The sequence below is a fragment of the Enoplosus armatus genome, unplaced genomic scaffold (assembly GCF_043641665.1).
Source record: "Enoplosus armatus isolate fEnoArm2 unplaced genomic scaffold, fEnoArm2.hap1 Scaffold_111, whole genome shotgun sequence".
Taxonomy (NCBI): Eukaryota; Metazoa; Chordata; class Actinopteri; order Centrarchiformes; family Enoplosidae; genus Enoplosus; species Enoplosus armatus.
In genome coordinates, this window is record NW_027261209.1 from 3,305 (window position 1) to 19,655 (window position 16,351).

At 43.9% G+C, this 16,351-nt stretch overlaps 1 protein-coding gene across 1 annotated transcript; it reads right to left on the reverse strand.

The window, feature by feature from the left end:
* Positions 1–204: 204 nt before the first annotated feature.
* Positions 205–14,906, reverse strand: LOC139307203 (kinesin heavy chain-like). The gene is made up of 10 exons (XM_070931063.1): positions 14,718–14,906; positions 11,189–11,306; positions 10,974–11,050; positions 9,670–9,779; positions 9,228–9,329; positions 8,502–8,562; positions 8,338–8,409; positions 6,645–6,749; positions 1,145–1,361; positions 205–359 (listed from the first exon to the last, which is right to left on the reverse strand). Exons 1-10 carry the CDS (start codon positions 14,904–14,906, stop codon positions 205–207), a joined length of 1,206 nt encoding a protein of 401 aa, XP_070787164.1.
* Positions 14,907–16,351: the final 1,445 nt, after the last annotated feature.

Below are 16,351 nucleotides of genomic sequence, written 5' to 3' on the forward strand. Positions count from 1 at the left end.
TATGGTCGCTGTGTTGTGTTGTTGAAGTGGTCTCCCTGGACCTGATGTGGTTGCTGTGGTTGTGACTCACCTTTAGCTTACTTGATGTGGCTCTGATGGGGTTGTGTTTGCTGTGTTGTGTTGTTGTGGTTGTTGAGGTGGTTGCTGTGTTGTTGTAGTTGTTGAGGTGTTGCAGTGTTGTTGTGGTTGTGACTCACCTTTAACTTACTTGCTGTGGCTATGATGGGGTTGTGGTTGCTGTGGTGGTTGCTGTCGGGGGGAGAGGTGACGTGGACTGGACATCGCCCCTCCTCCCCGGACGGCCTGTCTGAAGGATGGAGAGGAGGATGGGTGCTGATGTCCTGCTCTGATTGGCTTTGCTACATGGAGACAGGTGACAGGTGAGTCAGCTGTTGGCTTCTTTAACCCTTTAACACCGAGTGTGTCGTCAGCGAAAAAATTCCAACAATTTTTGAAAGCTGAGACGTTGCACTTTACAGCCAATATGGTGTCATTACAGTAATTTCACTCGCGCCTCTCAGTCAAAATAAGCATAAAAGTCCAGGAAGACATTTTGAGGCTTAGGTTTTTACAATTTAAAACCTAAACCTGGCTGTAAAGCGCAACGTCTCAGCTTTCAGAAACCGTTGGAATTTTTCCGATAGCTAACCCTAACCACGTAATTATGGTAATCCAAAGTGCGCTTGCGCAAACATGTCTCCTAAGACACACTCTGTGTTAAAGGGTTAAACATGAACCAGATTCAGACATCAAACTGCTGCTGGATTCTCCTCAGAGGATCAGAACCCTAACCCAAAAACTTACACCAAAATCTAACAAGCAGATTGTCCTGAAAGGTCCTGATTTAATGCTCCTCAGGATGAATCAATTTATGCATTTGAATGACCTTTCCTGTAGCCCCCCCCCCCCCCAGGTCAAATCATAGACAACAGAAGTGGACGTAGCCACTGTGATGTCCCCCGTTGGTTTGTGGACTACCATTTTGAAGCCTTGAGTTTGGCATTTTGGCCATTGCCATCTTGTTTTTTTGGAGCCAGAAGTGACCATATTTGGACCAGAGGGTGGAGCTGGGGATCTGACAACCCAAACACACTATGCACGCCTACCTACACCTGCAAGGTGTGAGTAACAAACATTTCGTCACCTATCTGAGCAGAGTGTCCTCTCCTGGAAACGTTCTTGGAGCGAACAACCTCTTTGATGCGGTCCACTTCCTGTTGGTAGCGTTTGCGGTCCCTCACAGCCGACTCCTTGGCGTCTTTCAGGGCGGCTTCCAGAGCTTTCACTCGCTCTGCTGTGGCCCGCAGACGCTTCTCCAACTTGGGCAGCTCACAGCGAAGGTCAGCATTGTCCCGCACCAGCTGGAGAACAGAAAGGGTTTCATTTACTGAGGCTTGAGTTGCTTCAGCGAGTGTTTGATTAAATTAAAGGAGTATTGTACAGATGAAGACATGTTGACAGAGGTTGATTATGCATTCTAGATTCTATACATTTGCAATGGTCAGTTTTACTGGAAATAAATATCTGAAAAGCAGCGTAAACATAACACAGATTGTCTGAAAATACACTTATACATATGCATATATATAATTATATATATATATACATATATGAATATATATATACACATATATACACATGAATCTTACCAAATAGAAAATAGAGCAAATCTTATCAATCAACACAATAAACTTGAAATTGACAGACTGTCATTGAACTGTAAAATCACTACACATTGATTGATTGTTTGATTTACAACAGTATTAGAGAAACATCATCTGTATCAACACCTCCACCAGCTGCACTCTGAGCTGTGTTCAATATTACTCAATGAGTGTACGTACATCCTGCTCACTGTGGCTGAAGGTTTCGCCGTCCTCTCTGTTGTTGTTCTACATTAACTTCACTTTTTAACTCAGTTTTAACTAGAGTTTAAAAGAGTTTGTTTATTCTGGATCCTCTTTTTCTGAGATCCTTCAGTTCCACATCCTCTACAGTACTGCGCATGCGCCGACCATGCATGCAGCCTGTTACAGTCGCTCCTGTTTGTTTTTTTCTTTCTTTTACTTTTTCTCCATTATTTATTTATTTAACTCAGAACTTTTTTTAAGTACTGACTTTTGAAGTTGTGCCCTCTTCAAACATGCTGGTGGAGAGAGTTCTGGTCCTTTTTTTGTCTCTGGAAATACTTTCATTCAAACATCGGACAGTCGCGCAGCAACTTCTGGGCCGCTTTGTTTACTCCAGAGATCAGCTGATCGCTCTGAAGCCGGCCGGCTTGGAGACCAGATCATCAGAGATCCCCGCTGAAATCTGGAGAAAAACACGCAGAGGATGCAGAGGGGGAACGAAGCGACGAGGGAAGAGAGTTGGGTCGAGACAGCAGAGGCTTATGGAGAAAAGGACATATAAACTGTGTCTCCCCTCTCTCATCATGGGCAATGTGAGATCGCTGGCAAACAAGATGGACGAGCTGACAGCGCTGGCCATGAGTCAGAGGGAGTACCGGGAGTGTAGTTTAATGTGCTTTACGGAGACATGGCTGCACCAGGACATTCCCGATGACAACGTCTCCATTGACGGCTTTCAGACCGTCCGGGCCGACAGGGATTGCACTGGGAGCGGTAAGCGCAAAGGAGGGGGGCTTGCCGTTCTCTTTAACAACCGGTGGTGCAATCCTTCCCACATCACCATCAAGGATCATGTCTGTTGCCCGGACATTGAACTGTTGGCTGTTGGACTAAGGCCGTATTATTTGCCCAGGGAATTCTCACATGCCATTGTTGTGACTGTTTACATCCCCCACTCTGCCAACCCGAAGTCGGCGTGTGACGTCATTCACTCCGCCATAGCCCGTTTACAGACTCAACACCCGAATGCATTCATTTCTATTTCGGGTGACTTCAACCGCGTCACCATGGCAAAGACACTTCCCACCTTCACACAGTATGTGAGCTGTCCTACTAGAGAGGAGAGGACCCTGCACTTGCTGTATGCTAACATTAAGGATGCATACAGCTCCTCTCCCCTCCCCCCTCTGGGTAGGTCAGACCACAACCTAGTGCACCTCAACCCCTGTTATGTGCCTCTAGTCAAGAGCCAGCCTGCAACCACGAGGACAGTGAGGAGATGGTCGGAGGAGGCTTATGAGACACTTCAGGGATGTTTTGAAGTGACTGGCTGGCAGGTGCTCTGTCAGCCGCATGGAGAGGACATTGATGGGCTCAAAGAGTGCATCACGGATTACATCAACTTCTGTGTGGACTTCACTGTCCCAGCAAGGACTGTCCATTGTTATTCTAACAACAAGCCATGGGTGACAAAGGACATCAAGGCCGTACTGAACGAAAAGAAGAGGGCCTTCAGAGCTGGCAACAGAGATTAGGTGAGAACAATCCAGGGGGAACTGAAGGTGAAGATCAGGGAGGCTAAGGAGAAGTACAGGAGGAAGCTGGAGTGGAAACTCCAGCAGAACAACATCAGAGAGGTCTGGAGTGGAATGAGGACCATCACGGGTTACAGGCCGACCAACAACAGAGGAGCTGAAGGCAGTGTGGACCGGGCCAACGAACTGAATCTGTTTTTCAACAGATTTGACTCTGTGGGCCCTGCTCAACCCCCTCATGACTCTTCTGCTGTCTGCCTCCAACCTTCACCTATTCCACTCCCCCCTCCCCCTCCTGCTCCTCACAGCCCCCCACCCCCCTGTGAGAACTTTCCTCACACCTCGTTCCCCAGTCCCCAGGCTGATGGCACTCTTAAACCTGACGACACCATCCCTCCCCCACCGGTCATCTCTACAGTGTGCTTCACTGCTGACCATGTTAGGAGACAGCTGATGAGACTCCACTCCAGCAAGGCTGCAGGCCCTAATGGTGTCAGCCCCAGGGTGCTTAAAGCCTGTGCCCCCCAGCTATGTGGAGTACTTCACCATGTCTTCAACATGAGCCTGAGTCTTCAGAGGGTCCCCGTGCTGTGGAAGACGTCCTGCCTCGTTCCTGTGCCGAAGACTCTGCGACCCAGTGGCTTCAAGGACTACAGACCCGTGGCACTGACCTCCCACATCATGAAGACCCTGCAGAGACTCGTCCTGGAGCAGCTCCGGCCCATGGTCAAGCCACATTTGGACCCCCTTCAGTTCGCCTACCAGCCCCGACTTGGAGTGGAGGATGCCATCATCTACCTGCTCAACCGCGTCTATGCCCACCTGGATAAGCCGGCGAGCACTGTGAGAGTCATGTTTTTTGACTTCTCCAGTGCGTTCAACACCATCCGTCTGGCTCTACTGGGTGAGAAGCTGGCGGAGATGCAGGTGGATGCCCCCCTCGTGTCCTGGATTGTCAACTACCTGACTGGCAGGCCACAGTATGTGCGCTTACAACACTGTGTGTCAGACAGAGTGGTCAGCAACACCGGGGCCCCGCAGGGGACTGTCCTCTCTCCCTACACCACGGACTTCAGCCACTGCACTGAGACCTGCCATCTTCAGAAGTTTTCTGACGACTCAGCAATAGTTCGATGTATCAGCAAGGGTGATGAGGAGTAGTACAGGGCTGCTGTGGACAACTTTGTCGCATGGTGCGAGCAGAACCACCTGCAGCTCAACGTGACAAAGACAAAGGAACTGACTGTTGATCTGAGGAGGACCAAGGCGCCGATGACCCCTGTTTCCATCCAGGGGGTCAGTGTGGACATTGTAGAGGATTACAAGTACCTGGGAGTTCACATAGACAATAAACTGGACTGGGTAAAGAACACTAATGCCCTCTACAAGAAGGGCCAGAGCCATCTCTATTTTCTGAGGCGGCTGAGGTCCTTCAACATCTGCCGGACTATGCTGAGGATGTTTTATGAGTCTGTGGTGGCCAGTGCTATCCTCTATGCTGTTACATGCTGGGGCAGCAGGCTGAGGGTGGCGGACTCCGACAGACTCAACAAACTGATCCGCAAGGCCAGTGACGTTGTGGGGGTGGAGCTGGACTCTCTGACGGTGGTGTCAGAGAGGAGGATGCTGTCCAAGCTGCGGGGCATCTTGGACAATGTTTCACATCCTCTCCATGACGTACTGGTCGGACACAAGAGCACCTTCAGTGGGAGACTCATTCCTCACAAATGTACAACAGAGCGCCACTGGAAATCATTTCTGCCTGTGGCCATCAAACTGTTCAACTCCTCCCTCTGAGTGTCAGACACTCAGGAAGAGACTGGAAATCTGGATCTACTTCACCTGTTCATATACTACCTCACTATTTATTCTTAAATGTTTAAGTTCAATACATATATAGTTATACACTTCAGTGCAATACATACATACATATATATCTGTATACAAATACATATACATTATTATTGTATATATTTTTTACTTCATTGTTCACTTAAATACTGTAAATGTGTATATTTTTTATTTTCTATTTCTTATTTTTATATTTTGTACATACTTTTAGTTCTAAATTATACCACTTTTTACTCTTGAATGGGAGCACCAGTACTGTACAATTTTACAATTTCTGATTCTGATTCTGAATCATCAGCTGGTGAGGATATTTACTTTTTACCTGGAATCTGTTTTTACCAGTCTGTTAGTATGATGTAATGGACTGGGACCTGTTAGCTTTAGCCTCAGCCTGTTAGCATGATATCATGGCCTGGGACCTGTTAGCTTCAGCCTCAGTCTGTTAGCATGACATCTGCCCTGTTCACACCTAGTATTAACATCTGTCCTGGGTGATCCAATCACAAGTGGACAGCTCTAATACCAGGTGCGAATGCACCAAAGACGCAATGAGATCAGATTGCTCAGACCACATTCGGAGGTGGCCCAAGACACATATTAATACCAGGTGTAAACAGGGTCATCATGACCTGGTACCTGTTAGCTTTAGTCTCAGTATGTTAGCATGATATCATGGCCTGGGACCTGTTAGCTTTAGCCCCAGTTTGTTAGCATGACATTAGGACCTGGTACCTGTTAACTTTAGCCTCAGTCTGTTAGCATGATATCATGGCCTGGGACCTGTTAGCTTTAGCCTCATTTTTAAATTCTGAGTCAGTTTTGGATGGATTCAGTAACTATGGTGCCGTGTTTTGTTCTCAACTGCAAAGAGAAAACGTTTTCAATTCACTACTGCTCTGATTTGTGCCTCTGATGGGCTTCGTCTCAATGGCAACAGTGGCAGAGGCTCATGGGTATCGTAGTACTTTCAGCTGTCTGTCATGACGAAATGAAGAACAAGTATACATGATTTCTCAGAAACTGAAAGGTTGAAATATTTGGTGTCTGGTGTCCATTACTTAAATCTTTAGTATTGTTACATTATCTATGGTCAGTAACATTGAGGTTATCGTTGACAAGCATAAAACATGAAATGGGAATACAGAATGCAGAAAAACACTCCCTCTCACTTCACAGTCAACAATCAGCAAAATCAACAGTGAGGTAGAAATGAAAAGCTTCTTTAAGTCTGATTTAAATTGAGGACGCATTTAAAAAGGACTATGAATGATGGTAAATCTGCCACCGTTATCATTGTAAACTGTTATGTGTGATGTGAGCATAAAGATTGACAGATTAGCAACAGTAAACAAGATGGTCGGGTCCTAGTGAATGGGTGTGAATGTTTCCTTGAGGTGTAATCACTGACCTGTTTGTGGACCTTGCTGAGCTGCTCCAGGTTATTCTCTAAGAAGATGATCCTCTGTCTCTGAGCCAGACTGCCGCCAGCCTCGTCACAGTCGTTCTCTGAACTCTGTTTAAGAAAAAACAAGAAAAACGTCAACACTGATGTTCAAGTATATCTCTGAACACACAGACTGACATACATCTAACATCTCACTCTCACCACGAAACCAAATGACCCTTTAAACTTCTCAAAACCTCAAGGCCAGCAGACATCGGGGGGTATATGATGAGTGTCAAAACAGCCACACCCATTGTTTTAAACGTAGGATGCACCACTGTCCAATTACCCAGCATCTCATTATTGTAGGTTGTGGGACCAAACAGTCAGTGTTCTTGATTATGTTTCATTTAAGCAGCTGCTGGTATTATTATCAGAATCAGAATCAGAATCAGAAACTGTTTATTGCCAAGTAACATACATTACAAGGAATTTGCCGTGGTCTGAAGGTGCTATTGTTTTGACAACAAAATTATTGTGGTTGTCGTCAGTTGTGTTTTATGTGTGTGTCTGTGTGTGTGTGTGTGTGTGTGTGTGTGTGTGTGTGATGGCGTCTAACAAACACCTGCTATGTGCAGTAATACTTGAATACTTCATGTTAAAATGACATCAAATTTATAGCATTGAAATATTTTACGTCTGGATTCATGTGGTTTGAAATCCCCTTTTTTATATGTCTACAGAGAAATGTGAAAGCTTTTTTTCAGATTCAGTTGGTGATTTTTAGATGACCAGAAATTCAACTACTCAAATTGAGTCAAAACATCCGTATTTATAAAGCAAATCAAGAGGAAATCAGTTCTAACTGGACTGAAATTCTCAGAGCGATGCTAAGTTGGTTCAACTTTTGGACTAGAAGTCAAAACCTTTTCTGAACTTTCCTAACCTATGAAATAACTCCTACCTGTGCTTATATTTATTAGAGCTGCAGAGGAGCTTTATCCTGTTAGAGCTCTATGAGGTCAGACTGAGATCATCTGTTCAAAGAAAATTTGATTTTTTGAGATGGACTGTGTATGTGATGCAGAGGACATCTTTGCAGTCCCAACTGTATGGAAATCAGCTCAGGTAATCCTTCTGACAACTAGTCTTTCATTTCATAATGAAAAAAAAGGAAACTAAATTACAGACTTTTTTTTTCAAACAATCACGTAATCCAGATATCCTTCTTGTCATTGGATGGGTAAACATTTCTCTTCCTGTGTTTCTGAATCATGTTCAGGTGACCCTTAACAGTGCTAAAGCCAGGAGCTAGCTGCAGCCTACTGCCTACTGGAGTTAGTGGTCAACTGGTTAACCATGTTTATCTAGACCATAACTGTACTCTCCAGCCACAGCAGTCAGGATTTAGACCAATCTGAATTTATTTCAATCTCAGCCTCTACTCTAAATCCTCTACTAAATGATATCAGACAAAAAGCAGCACTGTGCTGCACTATTTGTTGACCTTCCCAAAGCTTTCCATACTAATGATACCTTCTCGGTTCGGATGATGTGGACTGGTCTTAATCCTCGTTTAAGTTTCAGCTTTCAGGGATTCTGAGCTTCTTCAGGGAACTTGAGCTTGAGCTAGAAGATAATCAATTGATTGATCAGCTTTTGTCTGGACCGATCAGTTTAACCCCTGATCAGCCAGCCTGACTGATGGTTTTCTTACATTCTTGACTCGAGTGCCGATGTCCTGGATGAAGACTTTACGAAGGTTGTTCAGCGTCTGCAGCTCTTTAGCCTGTTGGATGAAACATAATAAATCAGCTGATCTCAGATCTGTCACTGCTGCAGATAAAGATTTGATGAATGTAAAAAAAATAATCCACATACCACAGTGTCCTCCAGACCCTTCAGGTCCTCTTTGGCTTGTTCTCTCTTCTCATTCAAGAACCTGAATCACACAAGCAGAATCCGATGATATTATCATTATGATGATGATGATGATGATGATTATTTTTATTATTATACTATAATAATGATGAGAATCTGAATCTGGGTTTAATAAAACATGGACTGATGAAGAGAAACTGAGTGTTTGTCCACTGAAGGATCTGATGTGAACAAGTTGCCAAGTTTCCATTCAAAAGAAGCACAAAGTTTAACTGAGTTCCAGAAAATCATTAAAAGAAAATGTGAATGAATGCGTGTTTCCATCCACTGCGGCTGTGTGAATATGAGCTGGTTGATAGAGATAAACAGCTGGTGGAACTAATACACAGCTGGTGGCGCTAATTCTTAAGTCACTTCTGCTATTAAACCATCACAGAAGAAGAGGACACAGCGAGATGACATCATTAAAAGATGTGGAGAGCATGATGGAAATATGACTTCTGTTTTATCCACACAGCAACTTTTACACCTCGGCCAAGAGGACAATTTTTTAAAACTTTTATTAGAGATATATATATTTTTAATTTCTAGTGTTTCCAGTTGATTTTTTATATGAAAATGAAAAAGAATAACTGACAGTTTGTGGGAAATGTGAGTCTGGATGTTTGTGTGAAAGCAGCAGAGATGCCTGTTGAGTCTACGGTGACCACAAAGGGACAAACTTACTGCAGTTTCTGGAGTTTCTGGTCTTTGTTCTGATCCTCAGCTCTCAGTTTGTCAAAGTCACACTGAAGTTTCCTGTTCTCCAGCTGCAGAGCCCGATTCACACTAAAACAACACATTTATTACTGCAGCACATCAATCAATACTCCATACCTGCACCCCATTTGAACAGCTGTAGCCTAACATCAAGTCATCAAAATTAAATATGCACGACAAAAATGACACTAAAAACTGACAGAGAACTTTGTATTGATTAAAACAATAACAATAATCAATATCAAACATCAAATTACTAAAATGTGACAACCACTTTCCAACTTTCCACACACTAACCCTATTTAATGAATAAAGACAATATAATAACCCCATTAATGATAAAAACCACACAGAGCAGCAGACAAACTATCAGTCACTGTGCAGTTATAATAATTAATCAATAACATACTCTTTGAGTTGGTCGACATCTCTTTGCTTCTGCTCGATCTCGTCTCGGAGGTGACTCAGCTGTTTGTGATGAACCTCTCTGTGGTTCTCCATCTGCTCCTCCAGAGTTCTCTACAGAACACATGGCAGGAACACTTCAGTTATCTTCAGTTCTTTAACTTGCTTCATTTAACTACAGCAGGAACTGAACCCTAAGTTGCTCCTGATGGAGACCAGCACCTTGCATGGCAGCTCGGTCGCCATCGGTGTGTGAATGTGTGAGTGAATGAGACTTAGCTGTAAAGCGCTTTGGGAACCGTGAAGGTTGAAAAGCACTATATAAGTGAGATCATTTACCATTTATTTCTTTGACTCACTTCATTTAACAACAGCAGGAACATTTCAGTTATCTTCAGTTCTCTAACTCACTTTATTGAACTACAGCAGGAACACTTCAATTCTCTAATTCACTTCATTTAACTACATCAGGAACACTTCACTTATCTTCAGTTCTCTAAGTCACTTCATTTAACTATGGCTTAGCACAGTCCCATAGAATGAGAAGTGATATTTTGGGTGAGACATTTGTACATAGGTAATTACTTAGTTCAGTTGTTACAAATGTGATAAATTCCTTATCATTCAAAAGTGATAGATTTAATCTCCATTGTTTGGTTGTTGGCCTGTGACCTATGTCCCACGATAATGCAAGAGGTACATGATCAGTTACAGTAGTTGGTCAAATGTTTATATCTTCTATCCTGTGCAGCTCTGCTTTGGGGGTAAGAAAATGATAAATTCTAGAAAAAGATGAATATCTATGTGAATGAAAACTAATATATCTACCTTTAGGGAATTTCCTTCTCCAAACACCCACCAGACCTGACTCTGTCGATTGGTGTGTAAGCATTTTACTAATTCTAGAATTGGGAGTTTTTGGGATAGGTTGTCTATAGCTGTGCTATAGTATTGTGGTAAAGATTGTACTAATGAAGCCAGGCTCATCATTTGGAGCATACCTTTTCAAGGGGCTTTTATTCCATCAATAGATCCATTTACCAGAAGCAAATATCTTTGTAGACTTTAGTCAGTGTAAAATTAACTGTCTCAAAAGAGATACTCCTCTCTTTCTACCTGATTGGTGTGTTGAGTTAGGTATATAATTTATATAGATTAGTAACAATAAGGATCCTAAACTGGACCCATGAAGAACACCTGATTTAACACATTGTTGGAATTTGTTTTCTTTAGACGAACTCGGCTCTGACAAGTACTCTGACGTGTGATTTGAAACACAGAGTGAGAACATGATTGGATGACTTTTACCTTCATCTCAACAGCATCCTTCAGTCTGCTCATGTGTTCTTTCTCTTTGTCCATCACCGTCACCTCATGCATTTGACCTGAACACACGCACAAACCAGTTTTCATCTGAAGACTTGAAGACTGAGAGTCTATTATCATCTCTAATCTGTGTTTGATGTTAACAGACAGCTGCCAGCCAATCAGAAAGCAGAGTAACCATGGGGACATTGTCTGACCTTGAGCGTGGAGTTTGGCGACCTCCTCCATCAGAGTGTCCTGACTCTCCTCCAGCTTCCTCTTCTTCTGCTCCACCTTCTGCAGGTCATCTGTCAGAGACACGATCTTCGCCTGGAGCTGCAACAAACATGCAGGACACTTAATTAGCATTAATGTACTGATAATAATATTCAGAATAATATTAATTATGATCATAACAACAACGCAAACAAGAAACTGGATTTATAATTTATTAATTAACATTGACCCACTGCATTACAGACTATATCAACTTCTGTGTGGAGAACATGGTGCCTTCCAAGAAGGTACAGTGTTTTCCCAACAACAAACCCTGGGTGACCCCGACATTAAGGCCCTGCTGAATGAAAAGAAGAGGGCCTTTAGGTTGGGGGACAAAGAGCAGCTGCGGAGCATCCAGAAGCAGCTCCGGCAACAAATAAGGAAGGGCAAGGAGAGCTACAGGAGGAAACTGGAGGAACATCTGGGGCAGAATAACACCAGGGATGTCTGGAGAGGACTTAAGAAGATCTATGGACATGGAAAAGGTGAGGGGAGACACCAGGACAGTGGAGACAGGGACTGGGCTAACCAACGGAACCTGTTTTTCAACAGATTCGATTCTGCCCAGTCTCCCTCCCCCACCTATCCTGCCCCCTCTTCACACCTCCCCAAGCTGCCCTCCACTCCACCCCCCTGCTTGTCCCCTCCCTTATTAACACCAGACCCTCTCCCTAACAGCAGACCAAGTGAGAAGGGAGCTGAGATTCATCAAGGTGAGAAAGGCCTCAGGGCCGGACGGAATCAGCCCCAGACTGCTCAAGTACTGTGCAGACCAGCTGTGGGGTGGTCATGCACATATTCAATATGAGCATCATTGTGGAGAAAGTCCCGGCCCTGTGGAAGACTTCCTGCACTGACGGCACTCTTCAACCTGACGACACCACCCCTCCCCCGCCGGTCACCTCTACAATGTGCTTCACTGCTGACCATGTTAGGAGACAGCTGATGGGACTCCACTCAAGCAAGGCTGCAGGCCGTGATGGTGTCAGTCCCAGGGTGCTTAAAGCCTGTGCCCCCCAGCTATGTGGAGTACTGTGGATCTGAGGAGGACCAAGGCGCCAATGACCCCTGTTTCCATCCAGAGGGTCAGTGTGGACATTGCAGAGGATTACAAGTACCTGGGAGTTCACATAGACAATAAACTGGACTGGGTAAAGAACACTAATGCCCTCTACAAGAAGGGCCAGAGCCGTCTCTATTTTCTGAGGTGGCTGAGGTCCTTCAACATCTGCTGGACTATGCTGAGGATGTTTTATGAGTCTGTGGTGGCCAGTGCCATCCACTATGATGTTGCATGCTGGGGCAGCAGGCTGAGGGTGGTGGACGCCAACAGACTCAACAAACTGATCCGCAAGGGGCATCTTGGACAATGTTTCGCATCCTCTCCATGACGTACTGGTCGGACACAAGAGCACCTTCAGAGGGAGACTCATTCCTCCGAAATGTACAACTGAGCGCCACAGGAAATCATTCCTGTCTGTGGCCATCAAACTGTTCAACTCCTCCCTCTGAGTGTTGACACTCAGGAAGAGACTGGAAATCTGTACCTACTTCACCTGCCATATACTACCTCACTATTTATTCTTTAAATATTTCAGTGCAATACATATATAGTCATACACAACAGTGCAATACATACATATATATACATTGTTATTGTATATATTTTTTACTTGTATTTTTCACTTAAATACTGTAAATGTGTATATTTTTATTTTCTATTTCTCATTTTTATATTTTGTACATACTTTTAGCTCTAAATTATGCTACTTTCTAATCTTGAATGGGAGCACCGGTACTGTACAATTTCCCCTCTGGGATCAATAAAGTATTTCTGATTCTGATTCTGATTCTGAGGTCTATATTTGTTTACATTTAGTCACATTGTCTCCATTAAAGTAGCTGAATCAGCTGTTAGCAGCTCCTGTTTGCAGTGTACTCATGGATGTACAGACAACTATCACTGGATCACTGTGAGACTGAAGGAAACTTTAAAACATGAGGATTCTCAGGCAAGTTCTGCATTTATAAGGAACGTCTGTTTTCTATGATCTAAGTGGGTTTATGGAAATGTTTTCATGATGGACATCAGAGATAATGATATTGTTGGTGAGGGTAAGTTACACTGAATCTAAAAATATGTTTCATGTCTATATTTCTTCTGTATTAGCTTCGCTGCACTGGCTCCCTGTAAAATTTAGAATAGAGTTTAAAATCCTTCTCCTGACCTACAAAGCTCTTGCTGGTCAGGCATCATCATATCTGAAAGAGCTCATAGTACCCTATTACCCCATTAGAGAACTGCGCTCCCAGAATGCAGTGTTGCTTGTGGTTCCCAGAGTCTCCAAAAGCAGAACAGAAGCCAGAGTCTTCAGCTATCAAGCTCCTCTCCTGTGGAATTGGCTCACAGTTTGGGTCAGGGAGGCAGACACACTCTCTACTTTTAAGAGTAGGCTTAAAACTTTGCTTTTTGATAACGCTTATAGTTAGGGCTGGCTCAGGCCTGCCTGGACCAGCCCCTAGTTATGCTGCTATAGGCCTAGACTACTGGGGGACTTCCCATGATGCACTGAGCTTTCCTCCTCTCCCTCTCCATCTTTACACATTCATGTCCCTCCAATGCATGTTACTAACTTCATATCTTCCCCGGAGCTTCTTTGAGCTTTGTCGTCTCGCAGGTTCCTGTGGATCGTGGTCCTGGTACGCCTGGCTGCTGCCGCCATGGGCCCGCCTGACTCTCATCACTACAGTTATTATGTTTAGTCATAGTTATGTTACTATTAAAGCTGTTATTTCTATTATTAATCTCAGCTATTATTACAGATGTAACTACTATTTTCAGTCATATTTCCATTATTATTATAATTATAGCTGCTATGGCTACTGCTAGTGCTGCCATACATCTCTGCCTGTCTGCCTGTCTGTCTGTGTCTCTACGTCTATCTCTCTCTTTCTCTTTCTGTCTGTCTATCTGTCTCTCCCCCTCTCTCTTTCTCCCTCCCTCTCTATGTCTCTCTCTCTCTCTCCCTCTCTCTCTCTCTCCAACCCAAGCAGATGACCGCAAACCTAGGGTCTGGTTCTGCTCAAGGTTTCTGCCTCTTGAAAGGAAGTTTTTCCTTGCCACTGTTGCCAAAGTGCTTGCTCATGGTGGGAACTGTTGGGTGTCTGTAATAACATTATAAAGAGTCGGTCTAGACCTGCTCTATTTGTAAAGCGTCATGAGATGACTTTTGTTGTGACTTTGCGCTATATAAATAAAACTGAATTGAATTGAAATGAATTGAATTGAACTGTGTTCAGATTTCACCGAGATATGAATGTGATCTTTGACACAAATTGCAGAAATAAGGATGTACGTATTTTTATATAAACTGTGCAGATAATCCACTACTATATTATAATACATGATTTTATCCATTAAATAAGGTGAACCTCTGAATTTCTACCTTTAACCATTTAATTTGTTACCTGTGAGACGAGCAGTTGGCAGGTGTTGAGCTCCTTCTCGTTGGCCTCCATCCTGCAGATGTTCTCCGTCAGGTTGACCTCCAGCTGTTTGCTGCGGTTCACCACAGATTTGACCTCAGACTTCATCTTACTGATGTAGAGACGAGCTGTGGTGAACTCCTCCTCCATCACTCCGCTCATCTCCGTCATCTGAAGAGAGAGAGATACTAACGTGACGAGGTGGGTTTCCATCCACCTGTTTTTAATGTGCATAAAAAAACCTGAGAGGAAATGCTGAAAATTTAAAAAATCAGTTTTTATGCTTGGCTGAGGCAGAAAAGTTATATTTGTATCCATGAAAGCAAAATGTGACAAAGGAAACAGACTTTAACGTCCACTGAAGCTTCCAGTCAAGAGACGAAAAATAGTGTCAGAAAAAAAACTCAGATCTGTGTGGAGCAATGAGGAGACTGTAACCTGTTATATTGTGTCATACAGTATGTCCATCATGTTTTCTACATATTTTTTCACGTGTGAGCTTTGACTAGAGTTCTTTCACGTCCGCAGCATTTCATTAGTAGTTCCACTTCCCCTCAGCACGCAGAATTACGTAACAGCATACGTCGCAGACGCCACTTGCCTAACTAGGGTTAGACCTATACTGCTTTTTACAAATCATCAGAAATACCTGTAGACTCATTTAAATGAGGCGAAGGCGTCTTCTGCAGATAACTGCAAGATGTCGCACTTGGTAATTAGCTGCATCAGTTTCTGATTGAGAAATTTCTGTTTGTGATCTGGATCATGATTATCATAACTACGGGCTTATGATATCTTGTAAAACAAATACAAATTCCATAAAAACAAATGGAAATAAAAGTGTGCATGCGCCGACCATGCATGCAGCCTGTTACAGTCGCTCCTGGTTGTTTTCTTCTTTTTCTCCTTTATTCCTTTTATTTAACTCAGAACTTTTTTAAGTACTGACTTTTGAAGTTGCACCCTCTCCAAACACGCTGGTGGAGAGAGTTCTCATACTTTTTTTCACTCTGGAAATACTTTCATTCAAACATCGGACAGTTGCGCAGCAACTTCTGGGCCGCTTTGTTTACTCCAGAGATCAGCTGATCGCTCTGAAGCCGGCCGGCTTGGAGACCAGATCATCGGAGATCCCCGCTGAAATCTGGAGAGAAACACGCAGAGGATGCAGAGGGGGAACGAAGCGACGAGGGAAGAGAGTTGGGTCGAGACAGCAGAGGCTTATGGAGAAAAGGACATATAAGCCGTGTCTCCCCTCTCTCATCATGGGCAATGTGAGATCGCTGGCAAACAAGATGGACAAGCTACCGGCGCTGGCCAGGAGTCAGAGGGAGTACCGGGAGTGTAGTTTAATGTGCTTTACGCAGATATGGCTGCACCAGGACATTCCCAACGACAACGTTTCCATCGAAGGCTTTCAGACGGTCCGGACCGACAGGGATTGCACCGGGAGCGGTAAGCGTAAAGGAGGGGGGCTTGCCGTTCTCGTTAACAACAGGTAGTGCAATCCTTCCCACATCACCATCAAGGATCGTGTCTGTTGCCCGGACATTGAACTGCTGGCTGTTGGACTCAGACCGTATTATTTGCCCAGGGAATTCTCACATGCCATTGTT